The 26,797-nt window shown below is 38.2% G+C and overlaps 1 protein-coding gene and 1 long non-coding RNA gene across 4 annotated transcripts in view; one reads left to right on the top strand and one right to left on the bottom strand.

The window, feature by feature from the left end:
- Positions 1-26,797, bottom strand: part of raver2 (ribonucleoprotein, PTB-binding 2) — a 63,364-nt gene that overhangs the window by 21,300 nt on the left and 15,267 nt on the right. For 2 of the 3 annotated variants that reach the window (XM_077583177.1, XM_077583176.1), the window contains exons 3-5: positions 6,754-7,061; positions 6,136-6,300; positions 230-421 (exon numbers count right to left, since the gene is read on the bottom strand). In XM_077583177.1, the coding sequence (XP_077439303.1) occupies positions 230-421; positions 6,136-6,300; positions 6,754-7,061 (665 nt within the window). Of the gene's footprint in view, positions 1-229; positions 422-6,135; positions 6,301-6,753; positions 7,062-10,300; positions 10,386-26,797 lie in introns of those variants that run through there. The other variant, XM_077583179.1, reaches the window with a different exon arrangement.
- Positions 12,151-20,884, top strand: LOC144063036 (uncharacterized). The gene is made up of 3 exons (XR_013296489.1): positions 12,151-12,429; positions 17,260-17,632; positions 20,740-20,884. It is a non-coding gene; the product is annotated as an uncharacterized LOC144063036 (long non-coding RNA).

Raw genomic sequence — 26,797 nt, 5'->3', positions numbered from 1 at the left:
TATATATATATATATATATATATATATATACTGTATATATATATATATTTATACATGGCCCTAATACACCGCCGTAATAAATCACACCCTCACTCATGCAGATTCATGGTGACACGTTATGACATTTCTTCTATAGTCATTAGGATTGGTTAGCACATTTGTCATTTAAGGGCTTCAACTTGTAAAATTAAGAACTTGCGCAACTTTTTTGAGTGCACTTCTTACTCACCATACCCTGGGCAGCGATAAGTGCAGCCAGAGTGCTTCTCCCTGAGGTGCCGGGGGTACAGAGTGACAGACGGACCTCCTGTCCTCCCACCAGTTTCCTGTCCATCTCAATCAGCACCGACTCTGCTTGCTCCGCACACTCGTACTCCACCACACCGAAGCCACGCACCGGACTTCCTTCATCCTGAGCAAGCTGGGAAAATAATGATATAATATTAGCAAGTATGATTAATAAGCATTTTCATCTTTTATTTAAAACAGCTACTATGTGATATGTGTCTAATCTTTCCCTTAAAGGCCACCTGTGACCATAGATGAGAATGGGAACCTAGATTGACTGAGAGCTTCCCCTTCTTCAACTCCTTCACAACGACAGACCGATACAGAGTCTGCATCACTGGAAACGCTGCACCAATCTGCCTGTTGATACACCTTCTATCTTGTCCATATTCATGAACAAGAAACCAAAATACCCCTCCACATGGCGGCAGCATCTCATTCCCCGATCTGGAGTGCACTCCACCCGTTTACGACTGAGGACCACGGTCTTAGATTTGGAGGTGCTGATTATTATCCCAACCGCTTCACACTCGGCTGTAAGGAGCTCAAGTGAGAGGAGCTCATGAAGCCAATAGAACCACATCCTTTGCAAATATATGATGCAAAACTTAGGCCACCAAATATCTCAATACCTCTGCTGCACCTAAAAATTCTGTCCAGAATTGGACACAAAGGGCGTCCTTGGTGGAGTCCAACCGTAACCGGAAATGAATCCGGCTTTCTGCTAGCAATGCGGACCAAACTCTGACATCAGTTGCACAGGGACCGTAGACCATATCAGGAGGTTTGGTACCCCATACTCCAGTCCCAATACAAAAACAAACATCATTTTGCTGATAGTGTCATTGTAAGGGTGGAATATCTGATCTCAAACTGTAAAACGTTTTAAGAGTTCAACGGTTATAAATAAATGTTAAAAGGGGTAGGACATGATAAGTTTATGCTTCTTCCTACTCCTTTTCAAACATGTATATGTAAATGTGTAGCTCACGATTGGGTGAAACATTTTCTTATGTTGCTTTCGTTGCTTGAAAGTTGCGTTTGTTGTTTTGTTTTGTATGTTTTTTATATTTTGTCTTTACACATGTACTTTTATAATCAGTTCGTTTTTTTCTTTATATACATGTTTGAAATAAAAGTGAAAATAAATAAATAAATAGTTAGATATACCATGTAAGATCAGAGTCTATTGCTGACCAGCGGCTCTGCTTTCCACTAAGTAGCATTTTCCAGCTTCTATGAGGTAGCTGAATAATGCAGGGAAGCTAATGGCTACTAATGGAATATAATGGGTGATGACATGTTAATGTTTAAAATGTCACACAGCCTTTTGTCGGTAGAACAGAAGAATATATTCATTCACCAGCTCACTCCTCAGAGAATACATCCATTTTTTCTTGATACTGTTCGTAGTTGTTTTTTGTGAATTTCACATCCTGTGCATTTGCACTGAATGATATATTTTTTTCTATTGTATCTATGAGTTTGAATAAATATCAGTTGGGAGAGATTGTACTGAGCATGAAGGCTAATGACTGTTAGCGCCCTTTCTCAATCTATCAAGGGGACCAAAATTCCCCTCCCACCTTGCATTCACTCATTTGGCGCTTGGTGCCTCCAGTCTGAACAGAAGATGCATGGAGGGAATAAGAGAGGAAAATGGATATGTGTGTCGAGGAGTGGGTCGATAGGCCATTATCATCAGCATACATTAAACAAACTGCATGGAAATGATGTGAATCACTCTCCCACTTCAGGCATAGATGGATGGATGGAGACAGAGGAAAAGTACTAGAGGAGGAGATGGAAAAAAGGTTGGCTAGAGCAGTGAGTGGGAAAGAAAAACAAATAAAAACATGCTCATTATTATTCTTGTGTGCAGACGTGAGAGATGGTGGGTAAGATGTAAAACTTATTACATCACCATTTATTCAACAAGGTTTGAGTGAAAATTTCATCCGGGCTATCAACTTTGTGTGCAAGGCTGAGTAACAATACAAAAACGGAGTGAGCTGTGTCTGCACTCAGGTTTCTTTAAACATTCAATTTCATTTTTATTTATATGTTCACAGTGATGGGTGTGGTGGATATATCAATTAATGGTAAGCTATGCTTTTTTATACTGTTATTTCCATTCAAATTATTATGAAGCTGTTGTTCTGGAGGTGGAATGGAAATGCAGTGTCAGTGCAACCACTGAATATCTCAACTGTGAATAAATGGCAATTGAAAAATGATTGGCTACCTCAATATTCCGTTACTTTAATCATTTTCCATAAAAAGGAAGTCAATATTTATGTTGATAACAAATGTATGCTTATGACAACCACATTGTTTGATACACTGCAGGGGTCACGCCCAAGGACCACACGAGAAGCCCATGTGCCTATTCTCAAAAATAGCTCACCAGTGATGGGACAATATCCTCTCCAAGGAATTTTGTGGAAACGATCATTTGAAAATGTCAACACTTGCAGAGATTTACAGAATGTTGCAAATTTATTTATCTCTCCCTTCCTATTTAGATCATTGTTGATAATTATGAGAAATCAATAACATGGTCAGTGTCTTCACATAGATGAATAAAAGATGAGTATAATTAATGATTAATAATAAGATAATTGAAACTTATTATTTCAGAAATGTGTATCAAACTGATAGGTCTTCACATTAGTCAGTACCCAAGAAGTCGCTTTCAGTTTCAAAAAGGTCAATAACCCTTGACATACTGTATATGTCAGTCAGTGCTGTCACTATTGAATATTTTTAGAATCGATTAATCTATCGCTTATTCAATCCATTTTTTCATTACTTTTTATTAACCAGTGATTGTGTTTATTTTGTACTTCGTATTCGTATAGTTGACCAAAATAAAGGGGGCGGGGGGGGGGATATTACCGGTTTGGTCATGCATTGTTTTCCAAAGTAAAAACAAATGCAATTTTGATTAAACGCAGAAGATAATCAGTCTTCTTTTATGAAGGTCTACAGAAATGATTGAACAATTAGTGTTACTGAAATCAGAGGATTTGGACATTCTTAAGTTAAAAAATGGCTCCAAACGATTACTCGATTATTAAAATAGTTGTCAATGAATTTGATAATCGATTACTCGATTAATTTTGACAGCTGCCTTTAGTCTTTCTGTTGGTTAGCATTCTTCATTTTTGAGCTGTTCAGAGTGCACAACCGAATAAATGTGCTGCTCTTCTATCGAACCGATTGATAGCTATGTTGAGAATGAGCTTCAGTCTGACAAGTCTCCTCATTGTACTCCAGAAGTACCTCAGGTATCTCTAAGTCAGACAGTCAACAGTCTTTGCTGGGGCATGACGTAACAGACTGTAGAAACTCGAGTTTTGTTGAATCTATTATAGAACGTGGGGCCAACAGGCATACCGTTGCAATGTCAGCAGTCTTACAGGGACTGTGATTAAGCTTAACAATGAATCCTTTAATTTACCAGTCAAGTTATTCATCACGACACCAACCAGCGAACAGTGTGTCTGTTAGCTATTGACCTCGTGTTGTGGTCCCAGACATGAAATACTGACTGGTCGGGATAAGACATAAAAGAGCATGTCATGACATTCTATATTTACTCTTAAAATTAAACCCTTAAGTCACCTAGTGGTTAATGTCAGCTATTTTTTCCCCTCAAACCTTCGCTCCATCCAATCATAATTCCCTCTCTGTTTTTTTTTTCTTTTACCTTGTGCGCTCTCCACCTTTTCAGGCTGACTCAAACTAAACTGCTGTCTGAAGGGCCCTTTCATGGGTAGCAGATTTATAGCTCTCAGGGTGAAGACTGCAGGTTAAGTGCACTCTGATCACAAAATGTGACAAGGCTCTACCCAACTAATGTGCAGGAAGGAAAAAAGGCTTAGAGAATCAAACGGCTTATTACAATACAGAGCAAATAAAGATGACGTGAAAAAATGCACATGTGACCCATTTAAGTGCTCATGAATGATCAGAAGTCAGTAACAGAACCCAATGATCATAAAAATGAGCATAATCCCAGGAGTGTTATAACAAAACGAGGCTCCCTTTTACGCCACCTGCTAAAGCTGTTTTTACTCCAATGTGCCTTGATGAGGAGAAGAAAACATCCAATTCAATTGGTTTTTTTTCTCTTGCCATAAGTCTTACGTAACTACAGGTAAATTCATTAAATTTTTTTTTGCTTGCGCTACTACTAAATATTCTGCATATTTGACTTGTCCAAGATATGAAGCTGTATTTTTGTGCATTCCTGCGCATGGTTTCACAAGCCTTGGAAAATAAGAAAATGCTGTAGTGCAATTTTTTACCGTACACACATGCATCATACACATTCAAAATATAAAATCAGTGAGCCATAGGTCAAAGCCTACTGGCTATGTAACAGTGAAACAACATGAGCTCAACGCCCACAAAGCACCATGGGACTAGAATGGCGGGGTTCTATCGATTTGTATGTGGGAGAGGCCAGAGGGGTGGGGCTAAAACTGGAAAGGCAAGAGATGACATATACTGTAGTGAGGGATGTCAAAATGGCTCGGTGGGGGTGGAGTGGATGAAATAGAACAAGGTGGTGTGTAGCGCAGCTAAAGTGAGCATTTCAAATTTGACATCACCACCTTGCAGCAGAACACATTAAGGAATAATAAAGAACAAAGTGGATAGAAGTTCTAATATTCAATAATAAAATTAAAAATTGAATTTAGAGGTGAATGTCACTTTAAGGCAAATTAAAACCGAGATAAATGCATTTAACAATGTGAAGAAAACAGCAAAATATTTGATATAACTATTTTGAATTGGATATACTATAGTGGTGATAATGTTACGGCTGGTGGGTGTTAACAATCATGAGATTAAAAACACTAAATTCACTTGGCAATGCATCCAATCTGATCTCCAATATATCTAGTCAACAGGTAATATATCACTTAACGAATATTATAACATCAATATTATTTATTATAATACATTTGAATACAATCACTACTGATGACAGCAGTATTCATCGTCATCTCCTGATGAAAGCTTCTCAAACACTTCTTTTAGTACTTGGTCAGGTGGGAAGGAGCAGTTTGTCAGCACAATTTAAAATGCGGTAGAGCATAAATTAAAATGTTTGGGTTTCCCACATCACTTTCTGCGCAATAAGCATATTAGTAGGCAGTTTAGTGAAGATAAGCTTCTGATACTATTCTAAATTTCGCCCCACTTAGGTGGGTGTGACAATCTGTGGTATTTGAACTTTTAGCTTTAAACATTGAGTTTATTGGTTATAAGCAGATCAAGGCAAAAACTACTTATTAGAGGTGCAATGGTTAATCAACAACTAATCAATTCTAAAATTAATAGATTATTTTAGAAACCGTGTTATATTTAAAATTGTCCAAATTCTTCTAATCTCAACCTCTCAACAGTAGATTTTCTTAGATTTCTGTAGTCCTCTGTTATAGAGGACGGATTATCTTTATGTTTTTTCAAAGTGAGACATTTGTAAACATCTGCTTTTACTTTGGAAAACAATAATCAAAATTTTGTCTATTTTCTGTTATTTTATGGACCAAACAATTAACAGAATATTTTTGCATTGTCAATTTGAAATAATGTCCTGTTTTAGAATGTAGGAATGGAAATTGCAATGTGTGTTTAAAATAAATAAATAAATAAATTAACCTATTATTAAAGATGAACCAATTATTATTGCGTTTATAGAGGTTAACTGCAAGATGTCCCCTTGTGGATGATGTAGTCAACCATGTAAGTGACGTGGGCAATTGAAGACCACCTTGCACCCACGATTGTGCGTGCATGCATGCATGTGAGTGCTTTTTCTACGAGGTTTACCTGGCAGAAGACAGGTTTGTAGGTTTCTGAGAAGATCTGGGTCATCTCTTCAGAGTCACAGAGGTCCAGAGGCAGTCGGTCCACACACACACATTTGGAGTGCAGGTTCTCTTCCTGGCTCAGCTGGTTGACGTCCATCCATTGCACCATCAGTAAGCGATCACCCTACAAAATCACAGCAACATTTTCTTTCACATCCTCAACTGCCCTCGGCAGTTTGTCACTGAAGTGCTTAGGAATATACACTACTACAATATTTGTAAAAAATATTTGATGCTTCCACCAATTTAGGCATTTTCTATACACCTTACTGGCACATTCAATAACATCCTTATCTTGGTGCGTGGGAGGAAGCCTACTTTCAGCACCAATTATATCCCCACTGGAGTAAATAAATTGAGGATTTGTTTTTTTCCTTTTTCAGACTCCTCAAACCATTCACGATATAAGGTTTCCTTTTCTGGCAATACATTCAAAACAAAACTCTTGAAGGCCTACTTTTTCTAGTAATGTGCCTGTCAGCCAGCCAGCCATCAATAAGACATTGACAATATAAAGCTTGGCATCATTTATTATAATAAAATAAAAAAATCACCCAAAAAAATCTGCTTAACGTACCAGTGGTCGTCCTAGCAACTCAGAACGGGCCCGCGAAGCAGAGTCTTTCTTCATGTACTCGACAAATCCATAGCCTTTGGAGTGGCCCGTCAGGTCGCTGTACACCAGAAAGGAGCGCTCGATGTTTCCGTAGGAACGCACCAGCTCCTCAAACTGCTGTGCAGTGAAGGTGTGGGGCAGGTTGGTGAGGCAGAGCAGGGAGTCTGTAGGCTGCAGGGTGACATTGATCAGGCGTCCCCGGACAGTGCTGTGATGGAGGGAGCGGATGGAATCCTGAGCCTGGTCCCCGTTCAGCAAAGTCACAAAAGCTGGAGGAGTGGACATTATGGAGACAGCCACAAAGGAAAAAGACAGACAACAAAAAACAACACAAAGAAATGAAGGTACAGACCAAAACAGATGTGTGGGAGACAAACAGACATTTAAAGCAGACATTTGATGGAGGTTTGTGGCAAATTCACAACGAACATGCACATGAAAATAAAATAAATGACAGCTCAAATGTGAAAGAAGAAATTGTGCAACATGCAACCAACAGCACAGACAGTCATAATGACAGACAGACAGTTACACAAAGAGAAAGACAACACATTAGCAAGAAAGCCAAAAGGGAGCCACAATGTAGGGGAAATACACTGTGACACACACACTTATACTGTACAAGTTAACCAAATTTTAAAATGACATGCACATTTACTTGAGATCCTTGCATATGTTTACTACAATAGTTGAATGCATGTGAATGCTCAGCGAGCCAGATTTCGTATTTATGGTCAATTGAAAAATGGACTAAGCTTTATATAGCACTCTTGACACCCTGTGCTGCTCAAAGCGTCACCATTGACCATGCATGTTCAGTTGTGAGTTGATTGGAGAGTTTGGGCCAATGCAGTAAATGATACGAGTACATGATACGTACTTGTTCCTGGTTCACTTGATGTCATGTTTACACTAAGTCACGCCGGGATTACGGTGCATTTTGTTGGGTATTTTGTGATGAAGATCAGGTCTTATACACACAGTATGCTTTTCATGCCGCAGATCAAACGTTTAAAAATAATAATAATAATCTGAAATTGATTATACAAATTCAGTATTAAATAAAAGATGCTACCTTGCGATTGCCTGGCAATCAGACCAGGGTGTACCCCACCTCTCGCTCAGCTGGAAAAGCTCTGGCTCACCCCCTAACTTCAATGAGGAGAGAAGGGCAGTGACTTGTAATTGTTGTTTTTGGCTGTCATATTCAACTTTTGAGATGAACTGACCCCAACCTGTACATGAACATGTCTGTCTGAGCACAATTAAAATAGCCCAAATTCAGTTCAGTGGGCAATCGAGTATAAGTTACAGTTTGGTCTAAAAACTGACCTATTGAAGGCATCCCTGTACCAGTAGATTTGATACAAGATGAAGATGGTAAGACTTGCAAAAAGAAACTTCACTTTTTGTATAGTTCTTCCTACCTTAATCATCCCCCCAATGGCAACTGCACCTATCGATTGTGCACTATTGTCTTTTTAAAAGTCATCTCCCTGTCATACTCCCGGACTTCAGCATTTTTTTCCTTCTGTTCTTACATCTCTCTCATCTCCTATCCCGCTCCATTTTGAGTGCCTATTTCTACCTTCAGATTTTGCCTTCAATCTAATCTAAGACAATTACACTTAAAGTACCACTTCGCCCATGATGGCCCACTCTCTTTATGTTTTTTTATTAGGGAAAATTACATTGGCATGCATTTTCAATTTCATCCATTTGTTTTGGAGAAATTCGTAGATAACCTAGCGTAGCTGTCGGCCTTGCCTTGATAGCTGCGTGTAGCATGGGGAGCTAATGATGCCTGCCTGGAGTCCAGCAAAAATTGTGCTATTAAATGTCTAAAAACGGAGAGCAATCGACAACAAAATTAATACGCACATTCCTTCTCTTATCCACGCCAACCTGTAAAAGTAAAAAAAAAAGAAGAAAGAAAAAAAACATTCAGCACAAGCACAATATTTTCGTTTTTGCGGACGTGATGATGATGATGGCGTTTTTTTCTCTCAGAGGAGCTCACATTATGTCCCAATATATTGTGCCGGTTGCTTTAAGTTCTCTCAGATTGAAGGTGACAAGAGCAGGAATGTGTATATGAAATTTGGGGACCATTAATTACCGTTTTCAGACAATATTACGGTGCTTGCTTACTCTTGAGACGCTGACAGGGTGTGATGCAGAAAAAAGTAGTCCACGCCCAAAAAGTGTAAATCACTAAATAGTTTTTTAGGGTGGGGGATCTTTTTTACATAGAGATCTTTCATTTAAGTTCCCATGTTCAGCTCATTCAAGTGTCCCCTTTAAAGACTGGATGTCTTACACTAAAAGTCCAATCTTCTTTTAACAGAGTGTACGAGCTGACATTAAGCATTATGAGGGGATGGAATTGTTTTCTCTCTCGTTTGACTATAATTGGAATGTAGCATGAGAAGCGTAGGATGGTGTAAAATTTAGCACAATACTTTTTCCAACAGTGAAAAGTGAACGTCAGACTACAAAATATCTTAAAAATAACCTTGTAAAAAAATAGAATTCCAATTAGTGAGTGGGCAGCAAGCAAAAACTACAAAACATGAGACAAAAAATGGAACATTTTGCAGAATGTTAATATGGACTTGCTTTTAAGCACATCTATTGTTTCTCTGTGGAGTGATTTGGGCATTGGGAAGGGAATGAAGTCAAATGTTAAAATCCTCTCGACGGTGGCATTTCCAAAGTTACAGTATGTTCCCTGTTGAAGAAACTAATTAAAATTAGGGGAGTTTCAAACAATGTGTTAGCCCCCTAAAGCCTCAAGAGACTACTCTTCTTGTTTTATGCAAGGTGGCCCTAATGATAATTACCCCTCATGTTAGCCCAAAGGTCAGGATAGGTTTCATGTGGAGTCAGGAATCTCATTGGAATAACATGTGATTGGGCTAATAAGGAAGGAAACTAATGTGAATAAACTTTAATACCATGTAATCACATTATCTTCTATGACTTACAAAGCTTTTTAATATGGTAACTTTATTTATTTTGCATCCCATTAAAATATCATTTGTAAACACAGCTTGCCTATAACTGTATTACCATAAGTTACGAGAGGAAGCATGAGGCTTCTTCCAGAAACAGCAGCACGAAAAATTTCAAGAATGAGGCGGTGAATTTCAGGCAGTGGCGATAACTGCCGGGACTAACTTCTGACTAGCAACAAAACACCCGCAGCAGTCATGTTGGAGGACAACACATTGTTTTGTTCCATTGAGTTGGTTTTGAGAAATTTAACTGATTGCCAATCTAGAAAAAAAAAAGTGAAAAACTATGCAGCATTTGGCGGGAACAATTTAGGTGGGAGGGAAAAAGTCTCACTTATCCATTAACCAGCACCCATTTTGAATCAGGACCAGAAAGTTGAACATTTGTCATAGAAAAGACACAGTTTGGGGCTTTCAGAAATCACTATAGCTGAGCTTACCCAGCTTACCTCAGCTATCCATTTTTATTTATAAATACAAACTTGACTAACCAGGGCGAGGGCCGAGAGCCCTTGTTGCTGGAGCAGATGAGAGTTGATAACTTGGTACCCATCCGATCATGTTCTATGGCAGGTCCAGCCAGCCGTGGCTCAGCCAAAGACCAGGCTGGCACATTTAACATGATTAGAATTTTATATGATTGTTGATGTTCCAAAGACATCCATGGCAAGTTAATTGAACAGTCCAAATTGTCCATAGGTGTCATTCTGAGTGTGGATGGTTGTTCGTCTCTTTGTGTTCTGCGATTGGCTGGCAACCATTTCAGGGGGCACCCTGCCTACTGCCCCAAGACAGCTGGGATAGGTTCCAGTGCCTCCCGCGGCCCTTGTGAGCACAAGCGGTTAAGAAAATGGATGGATGGATGTTGATGTTACCTCATGATGCTTTTTTGGGGTGTTTAATTTTTCTCGTATTGAATGGACCCTTTTGGACTTAATGCCCACAAAGCTGACCCCTGAATACATCTGTATGCTTATCCACACTGTTTTTAGATTTATGTGTATGTGTGATGTTTGAAATAATTAATGATTTGGTATTAAAATAATACATTTTAACAAAATTATGAAATTCACTAACTTACTAAACTTACTGTTAAATGCATCAACATTGTGCCAAACATAATGATAACCTTTTAACAGATCATCTCATTAGCAAAAGGTGAAAAATTGCTTCTAATTGCGATTCAGAGCTGAATCGGCATGCAGACAGCAGGAGGCCAGATACAGGGTTTAGAAACTGTCATGTCATAAAAATATCAGCCTGACCCTTTTTGAAGTGTCCTATTGAACCAGGTGCGACAGGACTGAAAGGATACATTCTATGAGTTTGTTCCTTAACAGTCTCCCATGCCCACAAAAACGCAGACACACAACATCATGAATCATCTAACAAAGAAGCACAAGAGGATGTTTTTGGCTGAAATGCAAATTGTCCTGAGATCACAGCAAGCACAATCTTCATGCAGACCCGCCTAGGCCATTGAGTCTCCCACATTTGAGGCATGGATCTCTATAAATAAATAAATAAATACATTTGTTTATTTATTTATTAATTAATTCATTCATTCATGTATTTATATCATACTAGCTATTTTAGTGTTGTGAAATATTAACCTTGAGTTGTTTATCACTAAAATATTAAAAATATAGTGTGATTTGTTTAAGTGATGGCCTGTCTTATCTACAACAGTCTATCACAGCCTAATTGAAATTAACTTTTTTTTTTGCGCAGCATTGTGTAATGTGGCATTACTGTAAAATATGGATGTATTTTGAAACAAAGAGAGCCAATTAAATAGCGGTAGAATGGCACATGGGACAGTGTAAAACTGAACATAAGCATAAAAACATCTTATGTCGCTTAATTTGTCAAAAAACTGCAATCATTTAAGTTGTCACCAAAATGTATGTATACCCACATTAACGTCTAAAAATATCACAATGATCGACCTAAAAAAAATTATTTTATGGACGAAGCACTTTACCCATTAAGCGAGGAGCTTCTATAGTGAGCGCCTCCATGGAGGAAAATGCTATAGCTATAAAATAGGTAATAGTGGGTGATTGTTCTAACAGAGGTTGATATGCACATGTAGGTAGAGATACATTTTGGTCATGACTGATCAGTTTTCGGACATTAAGCAATATTTAGCTTTCATGTATTACACGTTTTGACTGTCCCTTGCATAATCACAGTACAGCAAGTGGGGAGGGAGATATTACACTTGGGTTGGCAACTAAGGAGCCATTTGAACCTTTATTCATAAAAGAAACCACAGGAGCCACAGGCCTGTTGGATATCTAAAAAGAAGATTGATATTAATTTCCTATTTTTCTTTTTATTTCCAGGTGAACGAGGTGGCCCGTTCAAAGTGATATCCCCACCATATAGGATGTGGTGACCATATTAGCCATAAAATCGACAAAAAAATATTCATAAAAGTGAGTTACAATGACAATTAAAAGTAATGGTTCGATATTAATCCAATGAGTTCGCAATTAATGATACATCCTAAAGGAGCAAGTGAAGGCATCTTCACAAATTGCTTAAAATTTGCCGTATCCAATACGGTTATGGCATCTTAACTCAAGGCCACCATCCCTCTCAGTTCTCTCTCAAGGTAGGGTCTATATATGTACTATAAATATTGTTTATGGTAATACTTGCCAGCACTATTCGGCCAAAGGTGGCAATCAGCAGCATCAAACATAGAGATCAAAGTAAGTACTGTAGGTAATTGGAACCCATGTCTGTCTTCAAGTGAATCACCTTTAATAGGGTTGATCTCAAATTATGTCACGTTTTCCTCATTAATATGCATGAGTCGGACAAAATAACAGCATAGGACACACACGTACACATAATTTTGGAAGGGAACGGCATCCCAGGCGTGAAATTTCAACATCATTCAATCGACAAACACGCTTTGGAACAGCTTAAACGGTAGTTGACATGGAGAGACCTCAAAATGGGCGGAAAGAAAGCAGTTTTCGTAGAACGTAAGATTTCCTGTATGATCGTTGCTGCCACTCCGGTGCAGTCTAGATGACTGCTAATATCGTGTTGGTCGGCAATTTTCACAAAAACGAAACACATTAAAGTCGCAATTTTGGCTGTTACTTCTGTCTAGTTACTTTAGTTAAAATGCCGTGGTGACACAGTGACCGCTCACATCTTACCCTGATCAACTAGCATGTTGTTGTAGGCATAGTGTTCTATAGCGCTGATACTTTATACTAATTTTCACATCTAAGCAGCAGTGGCTTCCGTAAGGTAAACTCGAGGTATTTTTGGTGCATTTACACTATAGTAGCTAGCATGTTGTAGGAGGCAACTAGCAAGGCTAACGCTGAGAAAGCAGACGATAAATATACCTGCAATCGATTGGTTCTGGATTTTCAGCTGCTGGCCCTTTTGCACAGACAAAATGTAGAGAGCACATATAGGTGTCTTCGGTGACATTTTTTGTGTAAATCACTGCCGTTTAATTGTACATGCTTGCAACTAAGGGTTACATACGCCCACACATGAATACAGCAGCAATTAAACTTTTATTAAAGCCAGAAAAAGACCCCACCCTTCCATCAAGTTACCGTCCAATTTCACTAATTAATACTGATATTAAAATTATCACTAAGGCTTTCACATCTAGACTAGAAACAGTAATCTCGACAATTATTCATAGCGACCAAACAGGCTTTATTAAAGATCGGCACTCTACTAATAATATTAGGAGACCTTATTAGCATGTCACAGCGGCATGATAAAAAGGCAGTTATTATATCATTGGATGCAGAAAAAGCTTTCGACAAAGTTAACTGGTCCTTCCTCTTTGCTGTTTTAAATAAATTTGGCTTTGGGAAATCATTTATCCACTGGGTATCAGTATTATATGATTCTCCAAAAGCTACAGTTACTACTAATGGGATTATATCTCAGAGCTTTACTTTACAGAGAGGCACAAGACAGGGATGCCCACTATCCCCTTTATTATTTGCAATATTTATTGAGCCACTTGCATTAGCCATACGCCAGGAAAGAAGGATTCAAGGAATTCACTCTGGGGTAACAGAACATAAAATTAATCTATATGCCGATGACATCTTACTTTATTTAGAAAAGCCGGCTACTTCGCTAGGGGAAGTATTTAATTTAATAACTAAATTCTCACAGTTATCAGATTATTCTATTAACTGGACAAAATCAACACTTCTACCGATTACAGAAAATTCATGGAACCCTGCAAGCCAGGACCCACACTACTTATTTCCTATAGGTAATTTAAAATACTTAGGCATAAAAATCTCACCTAAATTAACTGATTTAATTCATTTAAACTTTTCTCCACTTCTGGATAACATTTATAGTGACTTGGAGCGCTGGAATAATCTTCCTATTTCTCTAATAGGACGAATAGCCACCATTAAAATGAAAGTTTTACCTAAAATAAACTATTTTTTCTCAATGATTCCATTTAAACCTACGGCTAAATGGTTCCAGTTGTTGGACTCAGCCGTAACAACTCTTCAGAAAAGCAAATCCAAAGGTGGTCTAGAGGCACCAAATTTTATGTACTACTATATAGCTAACCAGCTACAATATATCGTTCTATGGGCACAACCCAACAGAGACACTAACTGTTGGTTGGAACTCGAACAGAAGGATTGTAATAACCTCAGACTTCGAGATTTACTCTTTATTACAACATCGATTAAGCGCCATAATTGTTTTAAAAACCCAATGATTTCCGCCACCGTGACTGCCTGGTGGAAGGCACTAGAATTGACAAAAGCCCAAGTGGAGCCCTGTGGACTTTCTCCCCTATGGCATAACCCCGACTTTCAACTTAACAACCAACCGTTTCATTTAGCTGTGTGGGAGCAGAAAGGAATTACACATCTCCACCATCTCTTCTCAGATAATATGTTTATATCATATACATCCTTGCTCCAAAAATACAATATAAAAAACGGAAATTTTTTACATTATCTACAAGTTAAAAATATGATAAAGAAAAAAATTCCAACACTTCGGGGTACGCTCCAACCGCCTGTTTTAGCTAAAGATATTAACAAGCTTTCTCCGACAACAACAAAAAAACTTTCAAAAATATATAAGTTACTTTCATATACTGATAAAATGTCTTTACCCATCTCGAAATGGGAGACAGACTTGTCTATAGCACCGGAACCTGACTTTTGGATTCAAGTTTGTGAAAACGCATTTAAAATGACAAAACACACAAATTTACAACTTATCCAATATAAAGTTATTCACAGAACATACATTACTCAATATATGATGAAGAAAATGGGACTCTCAGACTCCGACATTTGTCTCCAATGCTTACAAAACACTACAGACACTTATGTTCATGCTTTATGGTTATGTACTCCGGTTATGTATTTCTGGACTAAAGTCTTAGAAAAACTTTCCGCTATTTTGGACTGTAGGATACCTTTATCTCCAAACTTGTGTTTGCTAGGTGACCTAACAACAACTGATTTACCACATAAACAATTTCAATCTACACTTGTAGCCCTTACTATCGCTAAAAAAACAATTCTTGTTAACTGGAAAAATAAACAAACTCTGAATATCGACCAATGGTCTAACCTCCTCATAAATCACATTTTAATGGAAAAAATATCTGCCTCAAATAAAAACCAAATATCAAAATTTATAGAAACATGGTCTACGTATATAGAATTTTTTAACCTAATTCCGGTTACTTAATTCTGTCTGTTAGCGAGAGCCACTACATCGTGATAACTTACATTGATGTTTCTGCATTTGGCAATTTATTATTATATTATATTATTAGTATGGGATTTTTTTTTAATGGGCTTTAGGTGAACTGATGAATACACACACGCTCACAGGCACGCACGCACACACACACACACACACACACACGCACATACACATACTCACCCACATACAAAAAAAAAAAAGTATATATATATATATATATATATATATATATATATATATGTGTGTATATGTATATATATATGTATATGTATTTAAAAAAAAAAAACATTTATTAAAAATTTTTTAATTGATTTGTTGTTTAAAAAAAAAAAAAAGGAGAGCAATGATGATGTCAAATCGAATGAACAATACTGAGCTCTTCTGTAGAGAGGAAAAAAAAAATAAAAAAATAAAAAATAAAAAAAAATAAAAAAATAATTGTACATGCTTGATTGAACCCATCGGCCGGAGACATTCCTCTGTAAACTCCCTTCATTCCCATTCCCAGTCCCATATCGGCAGACACCAAAGCAGCAGAGGTTTGTTGTAACCATAATACGGCTGTTAAGTATATTTATGGTGTTCACATGTTTTGCCTAGTGCTAATACACTTCCTCATTCGCCTGCCTGTGTTCCTAGTCCGAAAATCAACTGGCCACGCCCATGCGTTGTTCTGAAAATAGTAATTTGGACGTAATTGTAAACTGCTCTATTAGTAAGAGTTACTGAGGCACTTAACTTTTTAAAAGGCATGCTATTACTCAAACCAGAGAATAAATCCCAAGTGGCTCATTTGTGGTAAAACACCTTCAAAATTAAGCTGATAGCCCTATACTGTATAAGACTCACTAAAACGTGAGATGCAGCCTTGATGGTGCTTCTTTGAATTGCAGTGCTTCAGAGACCCTCATCTTGTTTCCCTTATCTGCACATTTATTTCTCTCAGCCCTACTTCAGCACTGCAGTAAGCACACACGTAAACACTTGAGAAGAACTGCATCCTTCTCTCATCCTTGGAGCCTTTTGTCTTTAAATACGTTGGACCTCCCCCACTCCTCTCTTTATAGCCACTACTTTCTCTTGATTGTCTTCACACTTGTTTGCACCATTGTCATCTATCTGTCACTGCACAGACATGTAGACTGGAACCAAATCAAGAACAGTACTTTATTTCTTGGAAACCATATGGGTTTTAAAAAAAAATAAAAAATTTAGGCAACAATTTTGAGTATGCTCAGCACATTTGTTGGAGTTATAAAATATTTTTTGAATGAATGAAGAGGAATTCATTATGTGCACTTTTTATGTTGTTGCTTTAGGAAGTTCAGTTAATGTGACGTGCATTAGTTGATGGGGGGCCCGCTACATCAAATATGGTGGACAAAAGCACAAAGAGAAAGGAGTATGTATGCATGTGAAATTTGCGAAGTAGAGTTTGACTTTTTGTTGTTTTTGTTTCGTTTTTTGGGGTGGCTTTATGCCTCTGTTAAGCAATTATGAACCACCCCTCACAGTTCCAACCCTTCTAAACACTTGTTAGACTTAATAAATTTAACTTTTATAATACAATATGACGAATAAATACCAAGCTACATAAATACTCACACAGCACTCAGGCAGCACATGTGGTTGTGTTCGGAAGTACACTCACTCAGATCATTCGCAAACTCAAAACGTGCCGTTCTATTATTCACAGTGCTACAAAATAAGAAGCCAGTGCACACATTTAAAGGAAAGTAAACAGATGCGTTCAGCTATGATCAAAGCACAATGCACGCTCTTCACCACAACAGCATAGGTGGGTGGCTATTAACTATGTTAAAGTTGTTCTTTTTAATTGTATCTTCAAACGGCTTACCTGACTACAATCCCATGTTGTATTTTCGCCAAAAGGTACAATCCTTGTGCATTCACAAGCTTTTTAGATCCTTGTTGATGAAATTGAAACCAAGCTGCCATGGCTTCTTCTTCTGCGTCTTCTTCGATGTATTAAAACGTCAAAAATAAAATGAAGAAGAAGACGATTGCTCGTGTGGATGAGGAGCTCCAATGTAATCATCAATAACCAGGTCAGTACTAATGGATTTTAATAAAGAATGAAAAAAAAATTGGACAGACTCCCATTTCTCTGAGGATTGACGAATGACGGATTGGCGATTACAATGCGGTTTGACTTTAAGTATTGACGGGGTGACGACGACAGAAGAGCGTCTTGACTGTTGAGAATTGCCGAATGACGGACGCTCAAAATTAATTGACGCACCCACCTTTGGTAAGCACCAATCTAGAGCATGTTGATCATGCAAGAGGATATTTTTAACTTCCAAGAATTGTGTACAGACTTGCAAGATGGGCCCGTGCAATATCAGATTGAAAAATAAGGTCATGGATGAAAGTCACAATTGAGCAACAATATGACAAAATTACCATTGTCATTCCTATGTTCAAATCTAGTAATACAACTACGGTCCATTATCTATTGTACCCTGTATTTCCAAGATCCTAAAAAACTGTTCTATGTACGACTCTCACAGCTTGTAACAATCTGCAGTGTGGCACCGTGCCACGGGGTGGAGCCTCTTTGTTTTTGTGGGCATGTTCTTTTTCGTTTTTGTGCAGTGAATGTTTTTTACGCCGGGGAGGCACAATAATTGTAACGTGTGGTGGCGCCTAGCTCACTCCTAGCCCAGTTTTGTTTTTGTTTCTTTTTAATGAAAGTGAACCTGTAGATTTCAGTTGCCTCCCCCGCATTTTTTCTGTCCCGCTACGCCGTCCATGGCCAATCGGCCACCGCGCATTACACACTTAGCATCACTAAACATCATACACTTAGCATCCTCTACACTTATCAATATCACTTCCATAAAAAAAAAATCTATTCCACTGAGCACGCTATGCTGCAATTGGTCAACCACTTCTCATCAGCATTATATAGAAAGTAGATTACCGTTATTGTTTTTTTTGATCAGTGCAGTGTTGGCCATAAAATTCTCAATTCTAAACTGAATTGATACAGAATGCAGGATGTTGCCCTTTGAGCTTAATCAGTTACCTTGATAACAATAGCGCAGTTTGTTTGTGTAGATGGTGTCTGTATGGCTTAAGACCTAAGAGCCCTGTCGTTATTTCAGCTATATTTCAGCTATGTCGTTGTTGTACTTTCTTTCTTTCTGCAATTGCATATTGTGTCCAGCAATGGGCTTTAATGTTGGGCATTGTGGGAAATAAGGCTCAGTCAGGCAGTGTTGAGCTGCAGAGATGCACGTTTTTCTTACCGTGTTTTACTGTATGTTTAATGTCAGTTTGTTAGTGATTAAATCAGCATTCAAACGCATGAACGGACACAAGTGGATTAGTAACAACCTGGATAAAATACAGTTGTGTTAAGACAGGACTTGCAGCAATCTGCAGTGGCTCATCTATATACGTAGTATTGTTCAAAGGTCAACATTGTGGGCAGTATGACCAAACCATTGCAATTGTGGATACAAGTTAGTGGGCGTAACAATAGTGAGATGATTAGTATACCATAATAAACATTTCAAATGACATGGGGAAGTAGGCTGTTTCTATTGGGACTAGCGTTGTTGATCACATTCAGTACTCGGCAGAACTACGACATTTTGGTCAGTTTTGACAGTCAATTAGCTACATTAACAAAGGCAAGAAAGAATTGGCAATAGAAACAAAGCTGTCACAGTGATAATAATGAGAAGTTTTTCTTTTTTAAATTTGGTGTGTCTTAGAATTATTTACTTTCCTTGATAGCCAGAGCACAAGTGGCCCACTGAATTGAAAAACACCCAAACGGGAAGCTTGAGCGTAAACAATGAAAAATAACATTTTGCATGTGTAGCCACTTCTAACTTACAATGCCATTAAAATGTATTTGCATTCTTCTCACATTCTTATTTCTTGCATAGTTTCTGTCGTGAAAAGGTGGATTTATTTCCAAAAGAAAAACCAAAAGGCGAACTAGGAATACTAACAAAAGACCAAAAGGTAGATACAAAGTAACAGACAAAACACACAAGGCTAACAAGGGCAAAGACAGGACAACTGACAAAGACTGAGAAACACAAACTAATGAACCGACAAAGGCTGCAGGGAAGGAGGGAATTTAGGCCGTTTACACGGAAGCAAAGCCGGTTTCGTTTCTCAAAGAAATCTTGTAAAAGTGGGTTTCATTTGATGTCACGACAAGCGGCCCAACCCCAGATGGGGGGCAGGAAGTAATTTGTCCATAGGAAAAAGCTGAGAAAATGCCGAAGTTTTGTGCTGATTATGGCTGTACCAACCAGTCTAATCTAGAAAAAAATAAAGGCCACTTTCGCATCCTGAAAGTAGTAACCCATAAAGAATAAGAAAAGAATAAAATAGAGGCCATGCGCACAGCGAAAAACCAACGTTCAATCGAGGTAATCCAAATGCGTTTATATGAGCAAGAATTCCGGTTATGAAAGGAGTAACCCAGGGGTCTTATTCAGGTTTTTATAAAATTCTTATTCGAGTTTTTAAAAACCCAAATAAGAGCATATTCAGGTTATTGCACGGGTTTACATGGCCTAAAAAAAACTAGAATATTGCCAATATTCAGGTTTTAAAAGGATTATTGCATGCAGGCAATAATCCTTTTAAAACCTGAATAGCAGTGAGAAAAAAAAAGAAGAAAAAAAAGAAATCTAAAAGAGAACAGAAAAGCTACCCTTCATTGAGTACACAAGATAAACCAATGAGATTTTTGCTGGCATGTGCAGTCTTCTTCAGTGAATAGTGCAGTGACGAACACAAAGGTTTCCATTGAACTGCTGGGACTCCCAGGATCACCCTGACCATTGTACTCTCATATCCGTTCCACAGTGTTGTCCAATAACTACACATACCTCTGCACTTGTGCTGTGCTGTGCTGTGGCAAGTAAGTCACACTGTGGGGTGGGTCTGTCACGTGTACAGGCTGGTTAACATCTTAAAACTACTAACTAAAAATGCAAATATGTATATCCGTCCATCTTTGAGTTTTTAATTCAAATCTTACAAGCAGGGACAGACTAGGGTTTGAACTAATAAACATGAATGAAATACACATATACAATGCAGCTCAACTCCAAAAAAACACTATTCCTACAGTGAAGCATTTTGGTGATAATGCTTTTGGCTATTTTTTTTTTTCTACTAGAACTGAGGCCTTGGTCAAGGTGGTGTCCAGAAATTATCAACTGCTGCTAGCACCTTCAGCTGGCTTTTCCAGCTGCCAGCCTCAACACACCGGCAAAATAACAATGCCTAGTGGACTACACATCAACAGTTTGACTCATCCCAGTAGCCTACTGGACTTCTACAGCCGCCACAACCGGTTGTGCTTTTTTAAATACCTTTTATTTTTAAGACCTAATGAAATACAATAAATTACTGGAGCTACCAAGTTTTTCAATGTTGTCAAGATGTCAATGTTTACACTCCCATTAGCGGCTAGCTGCTAAGCCGGAGACTTGTGCCATATCATGCAATGACAGCGTAATTAACTAGCGGTTTCTTGACGTCCTTAATTAGCAATTGAATAGGATTTCGGGATGGCGTTGTGTTGATGTTGGTTGTCGAGAGAGGGCGATTCAAGCTAGCCGCGGCGCCAGGCCACCATGCACTGCGAAGGTCAACTTCAAAATTCAAACCTACAAAGGCTACTGCATTAATGTCCATGTATTATTTGGTAGGCTTTTATTTTGAAGTTGACCTTCGCAGCGCGTGGGTGCCTGGCGGTTAGTTTGAGTCGTCCTCGCACTTGATCTGAACGTCTCTATCCATTTGCACCACTAATTAAAACATGCACCCGTGCTGTGCGACCAGATGAATTCGTATTTATTTATTTTTTAAGTTAAATTAGTCGCCGCGTGTCGAGCAAGCCCTCGATATTTAAACAACATGTCAAGTGCATGTCGGCTTTCAGCAATTACTATTCTCGTTCGATGACATGTGTACTGTGCACGGTGACCGGCGACATGTGCCGATTAACATTTGTCGATGGGTGGAGGTGGGTGCTGACAGAAACAGACCAGCCATTCACAAAGCTGCTGATGATGTCTGGTCGTCTTTTTCATTATCCATGCATTGTTCAGTCGCCAGCCTCCAACCTCTAACTGCTTTAATTGGAAATTCGAAGGAGTGGCGGCTATGATTTAGGAATGGCGGGCCGCCGCTCCTGAATGAATGGAACGTAAACGCTGCACTTAATAGTCATGATTTTAAAAATTCCTGTCAACATTTAAGGTTTTATTTATTTTTTTATGAAAAACATTGTGGGCTGCTGGTGAACTTCTTTACCACCAAGCTTAGCAAGTTTGTGTGTAAATGATTACTTGATTGAACAAGTCTGGAGGTAATCAGGCTGGGATGTGGTCAATGAAAATGGATTCAGCTTACCAAAAAATGTGGTTAGCCATTTATTCATTATTTAACAAGGATATAATTTGAGAAGGGGGCAAAGACCTTTTCATGGCACTGTACCTCCTGTTTGGCCTTTTCTAACTGTACTTTCACTTTACGTATCATTTCCCTATATTTTTGCCTTCTCTTCTCAGTCCTCTCAGTGTCTTACTTCTTCTTTGATAGTAATTATAAATTAATGATTAAAGTTAAAACTCATTAGACATTACGGTTAGTTGTGCATTTGCTCTATATGACAGTATTATATCCGACTGACTGGATTTTTAGAAAGTATTAAAGCATGGAAGGGAGAATATGACTGACAAAACAGTAAAACTGTAAAACTGATAGTCGCGTGTATATTGCAATGTGGGTGTCGCAAAACAGCCGCAACAGCCTGGAGGAGAAACACAAATGGAAATACGGGGATATGTACACACTCACAGCATGGCATGCTGAAACATGCACATTAGCAATGACAGGAGCACTGCAGGACACTTTCAAAAGGACAGACATAAACACTCTGATCATTATGACCTAATAAGTCCAACTGCAGAGGCCGAGTGGGAACTGATATGGTCAATGAGGTGAAGAAGCTTCTCTGAGAGCTACATTATAGTGAGAGTAAAGATACACTCGCTCGTTTCAATGCAAGCAGTGTGAAACGCGTAAGAGATTTATGCTCTATTGTGAAGGGTCATAAAATAACTTATCCAATAAAAATGATTAAAAACCAAGCTGACTTTTGGTGAGTGTGGGATAAGTGAATGTACACTACAATGGTGGCCAGTTAATCATATCATATTAAGTATCACATACACATAACCAAAACATACATATGATTCGGGAAAATATTTGAACTTACAAAATGTCCGATGGGAAAATTGTTTTGAAATATGAACAAACTTGAGGTGGATCTCGGTTCAGATTGTTTGGCTTTTAAGGCTCAACTGTACTTTACCCTTTAAACGTCACCCAATAACTTAGCATTGAAAACATTGTCCCTGTTCTTGCTTCAGTGTGCTTTTGTGTCTGCATTTGGGAAATAAGATGGGACTGTGGGGACTTCACACCAATTATAAAATAGTCTCAGTCTCATGAGCACACATAGAACATGCCGTTTCCTCAAGAGGAAGGATGCCATTACAATTTGATACCTTCTTGTCAGCAGTGTTTTCATTGCAAAACTACAACAGGAAAATTCCTTCATATTCACCTCACCATACATTTTATACCACTTAGTAGGGTTAGTCATTGTTAAGAACCTCACAATTTATTTCAATTTAGATTATCTACATTGCAATTGAATTGCAATTTGATTTAAATTCTCCAAGTTGAATTTGATTCAATATTGATAAATTGTTCCGATATTGATTCAGTAATGAGGAAAAACACACAAATATGAGTAGGTTTTGAAACATTTAACCCAAAAGATGTGGCATGTCATGTTACATTTTTGCAGGGATTTAAAACATGTGAAAATAACAAAAAAAATGCACTAACTTGTTTGTGCATATGGAGCACTAAAGTAAACAAAAAACATGACAGCTCTATATTGAAAAAGTAAAGTCGAGAAACTGTCTCGATCAAGACACTCAAAATTCGTAGTTATGGGACTGCTGAGCGTAGCAAGCAAGCAGCACATATTACTATCCTAGAAAAATGGGTTTATTATGGGACTGCTGAAAGCAGCACATATTACTCTCCACCCTAGAAAATTCCCAGATTTTTCCGCAAAAATGCGGCCCGTACCGTAGATCGCACCGGGACAAATGAGGTATCAAACGATGCGGCTCGATCTGACTCGGTGCGGCATTACTTTTCTAGGAATTCCGAGTTACCATGGCGACGCAATTCCCCAAAAACTCGCAAAAAACTCCCATAGGAAATGAATGGAGAAAGGGGGGACAAATTACAGATCAAGCACCTTTTTCCAAGACACGCTGCGCGCGCATACGTTTTCCGACCGATATGAATTTTAGTTCATTTTGTATAAATTTTTCCCATCTTTAGCTCAGTGTCGAAATTTATTTTAAGGAATGAAAGCTCTCCCCCCTGTGCGGGTTCAAAGACAGTGAGTGAAATAGCCTTCTATTACACTCTGTGGAGCAATTAGGCTTTGAGTGGCGGGAACCAAAAAAATATATTTCCAAAAGTTTCACTTCAACTCGTCACCATGGCCACAATCTTTGCTCACTAGACATCAAATTCTCACATTTTGTAGTGACAAGTCTCTTCTTTCAGACAAACTAACTTTTATTTGGCTAAGGTGTCATTTAGTACCTTTATTTTCACTTTAAGCGAGGAGAAGTCGGACTAACTCGCCTATCTTTTCCATGTTAAATTCGCCTCCTTTTTCCCCTTCATTTTGGATAAATCATAAGTTTTCAACCTGCTCTCATTTGGTCATTTTTCATCCGATTAAAAAAGTGAGAACATGCTCGCGTTCCCCAAACCCTTGCCGTTCTAACGAGCCATTTCTTGAACCGTTAAGTCGTGAGAGGCTTTTGTTCGGGGTGTGCGTCTCTCATACAATATCAATGGAATGTGGGTGCGTGACGTCTCCAAGTCAAATGTGTGTGCGTGAAAAGTGCATTTTTCTTAAAGGGACAGTGAGATACTTTTAGTTGATGTTGATTATGGTTAACTTCCACATTTCTTGAGCGATTCCAGTCATTTAAATTTTAAACTGTTCAGCTCATTTACAAGAGTCAGCAGTCTCATTCAAAATTTCCACAGGAATTTTTCTAGTTTATTTCTACAATATTAAGTATTATAAATATATTTAACAATTATAAAAATCATTCTGAAATTTGGGGTAACATATATAGCTACATACATATCTTACAAAACAATAGGCAGAATAATTTAAGACTGACAAATATGAGCACACAAAGAGATTATTTGATAATTTGAGACTTCTAAAATTTCTGGATATTGTTGAATTTAAAACATGTCTCTTAAAGCATTAAATGTTTTCACTGTGAAATGAAATGAAATATTCTACCAGGCAAGTTAATCAGTTCCAGCGAGTGCATGTAAGAGCAACATTAAAAACATACTGCATTTCAATAAAAAGTGCCAAATTGTGGAATGAACTAACATCGAAACTTCTGAATATTAAATCACACTCATATTATTTAACGTGCATGTAAATTTATTATTTACTCTCGCTGAAATGAGAAGTGATAGTTAAGTTAGGGGTCAGTCTGGAAGTCCAAGAGTCACATGTAGAAAGGGCATTCTCTGCAGACATCAAAAATTGGTCGTTGCAAAAATGCATCCGTCAAAGCTATTTTAATCATTTAAAAAAACATTTTGGCACCCGGAAGTTTCAGGAACCGATGCGATTACTCGATTAATCGATGGAATAATTGAGAGGTTAATCGATTACAAATTACATTCATTTTTAACAGCCCTATTCATGACAGCAACTTCTGGCATGTTTTCGTGTTGGTATTGCGTATTGTGGTTTGAGTGGAGTGTCTGTATCATGTTCTTAACCTCAGGATTTCCCACAACTTCGCTGGACCTTGCATTTGAATGCGGCTAGAGACTCTGTACCTTCTGTGTGCAAACAGAGATTGGTGGCATTTTTTTAAGTGGAATTCAAAAATTTTCATTCTTATTTTATTTTAATATTTCATTATTATGAAATAATTAGACTTGTATTGTGTTGAGAAGTCTATGGTTGTCACTGTTAAGTATTATTGTATTGTATTGTATTTTTATATGATTTTTTTTCTTTTTTGTCTGGTGTGTCGTTATAGATTGTCTTATATTTTTTTTGTGTGGGACCCCCTTGTAAACGAGATGTTGCATCCCACGTTAATACAATTTTTCAACAAAACAACCTTAAAGGTTAGACTTAAAAGTAGAAATTGTTTGTTTCAGGCTGCTGTTGCTGCTTTCTTTTTATCACCATGTTGTTTTTTGGCCAAACGCTGCTTTCGCCCATACACTGCAAATCACATGCAAAGCGCCCCCAATGGCCAGTAGGTGAATTGATTCAGCTAATCTGCTGAATTGATATTGAACTGTGAGAACTAGTATTGCAATGCATTGATAAATCAACATTTTTACCCACACCTACTGCTTATCCTCATAAAGGTTGTGGGTGTGCTGCAGCCTACTGGATCATTTACTGTACATATTCTTACTGTACACCAATATAACAACAGAGTAATAAGCAGGCTTGGGGAGTAACTGAATACATTTACCACCGCTACTTAATCAGAATACAAAAAAACTGTATTCCCTAACAGTTACAGGAAAAACATGTAATCAGATTACAGGTACATCTATTAAAAATAGGGATTACTTCGAGGGATTACAATTTCTACGATGAGAGAGAGAGAGAGAGAGAGAGTGAGAGAGAGAGAGAGAGAGAGAGAGAGAGAGAGTGGGACCGTTGCTACATGTCGGGGAAGTGGGGACGAATAAACTGACGAGTCGTGTCCTCCACATGCGGGCAGTTTGAAAGAGTTTCACGGACGGGAGGAGGAAATGGCGACCGGTATTCACTGGAACTTACTCGGAGCGAAAGTTGAGAGTCCAGCAGCATGCTACGCGCTGTAGCTTCTTGCTAGCTAGCCCGCTAGCCTACAATCCTAATGTGAGTTACACCTTCCAAACAAATCTTCCTCCCACCAATTCACTATTTAAACATCATACACAACATATCCACGGCTAAACTTGTGACTGGGATAAAAGTTCATTTTGCAGTTGATGTCACACATTGTCATCCCCATTGGGTGGGTGGATGGATGGATGGATCTATCCATTTATCTATCTTTTCAGTGACAGTTCAAAAA

Source organism: Vanacampus margaritifer, chromosome 13 (genome assembly GCF_051991255.1).
Source record: "Vanacampus margaritifer isolate UIUO_Vmar chromosome 13, RoL_Vmar_1.0, whole genome shotgun sequence".
NCBI lineage: Eukaryota > Metazoa > Chordata > Actinopteri > Syngnathiformes > Syngnathidae > Vanacampus > Vanacampus margaritifer.
Note: the sequence above shows the minus strand (reverse complement) of the source record. Positions and strands in the feature narration are given on the sequence as shown.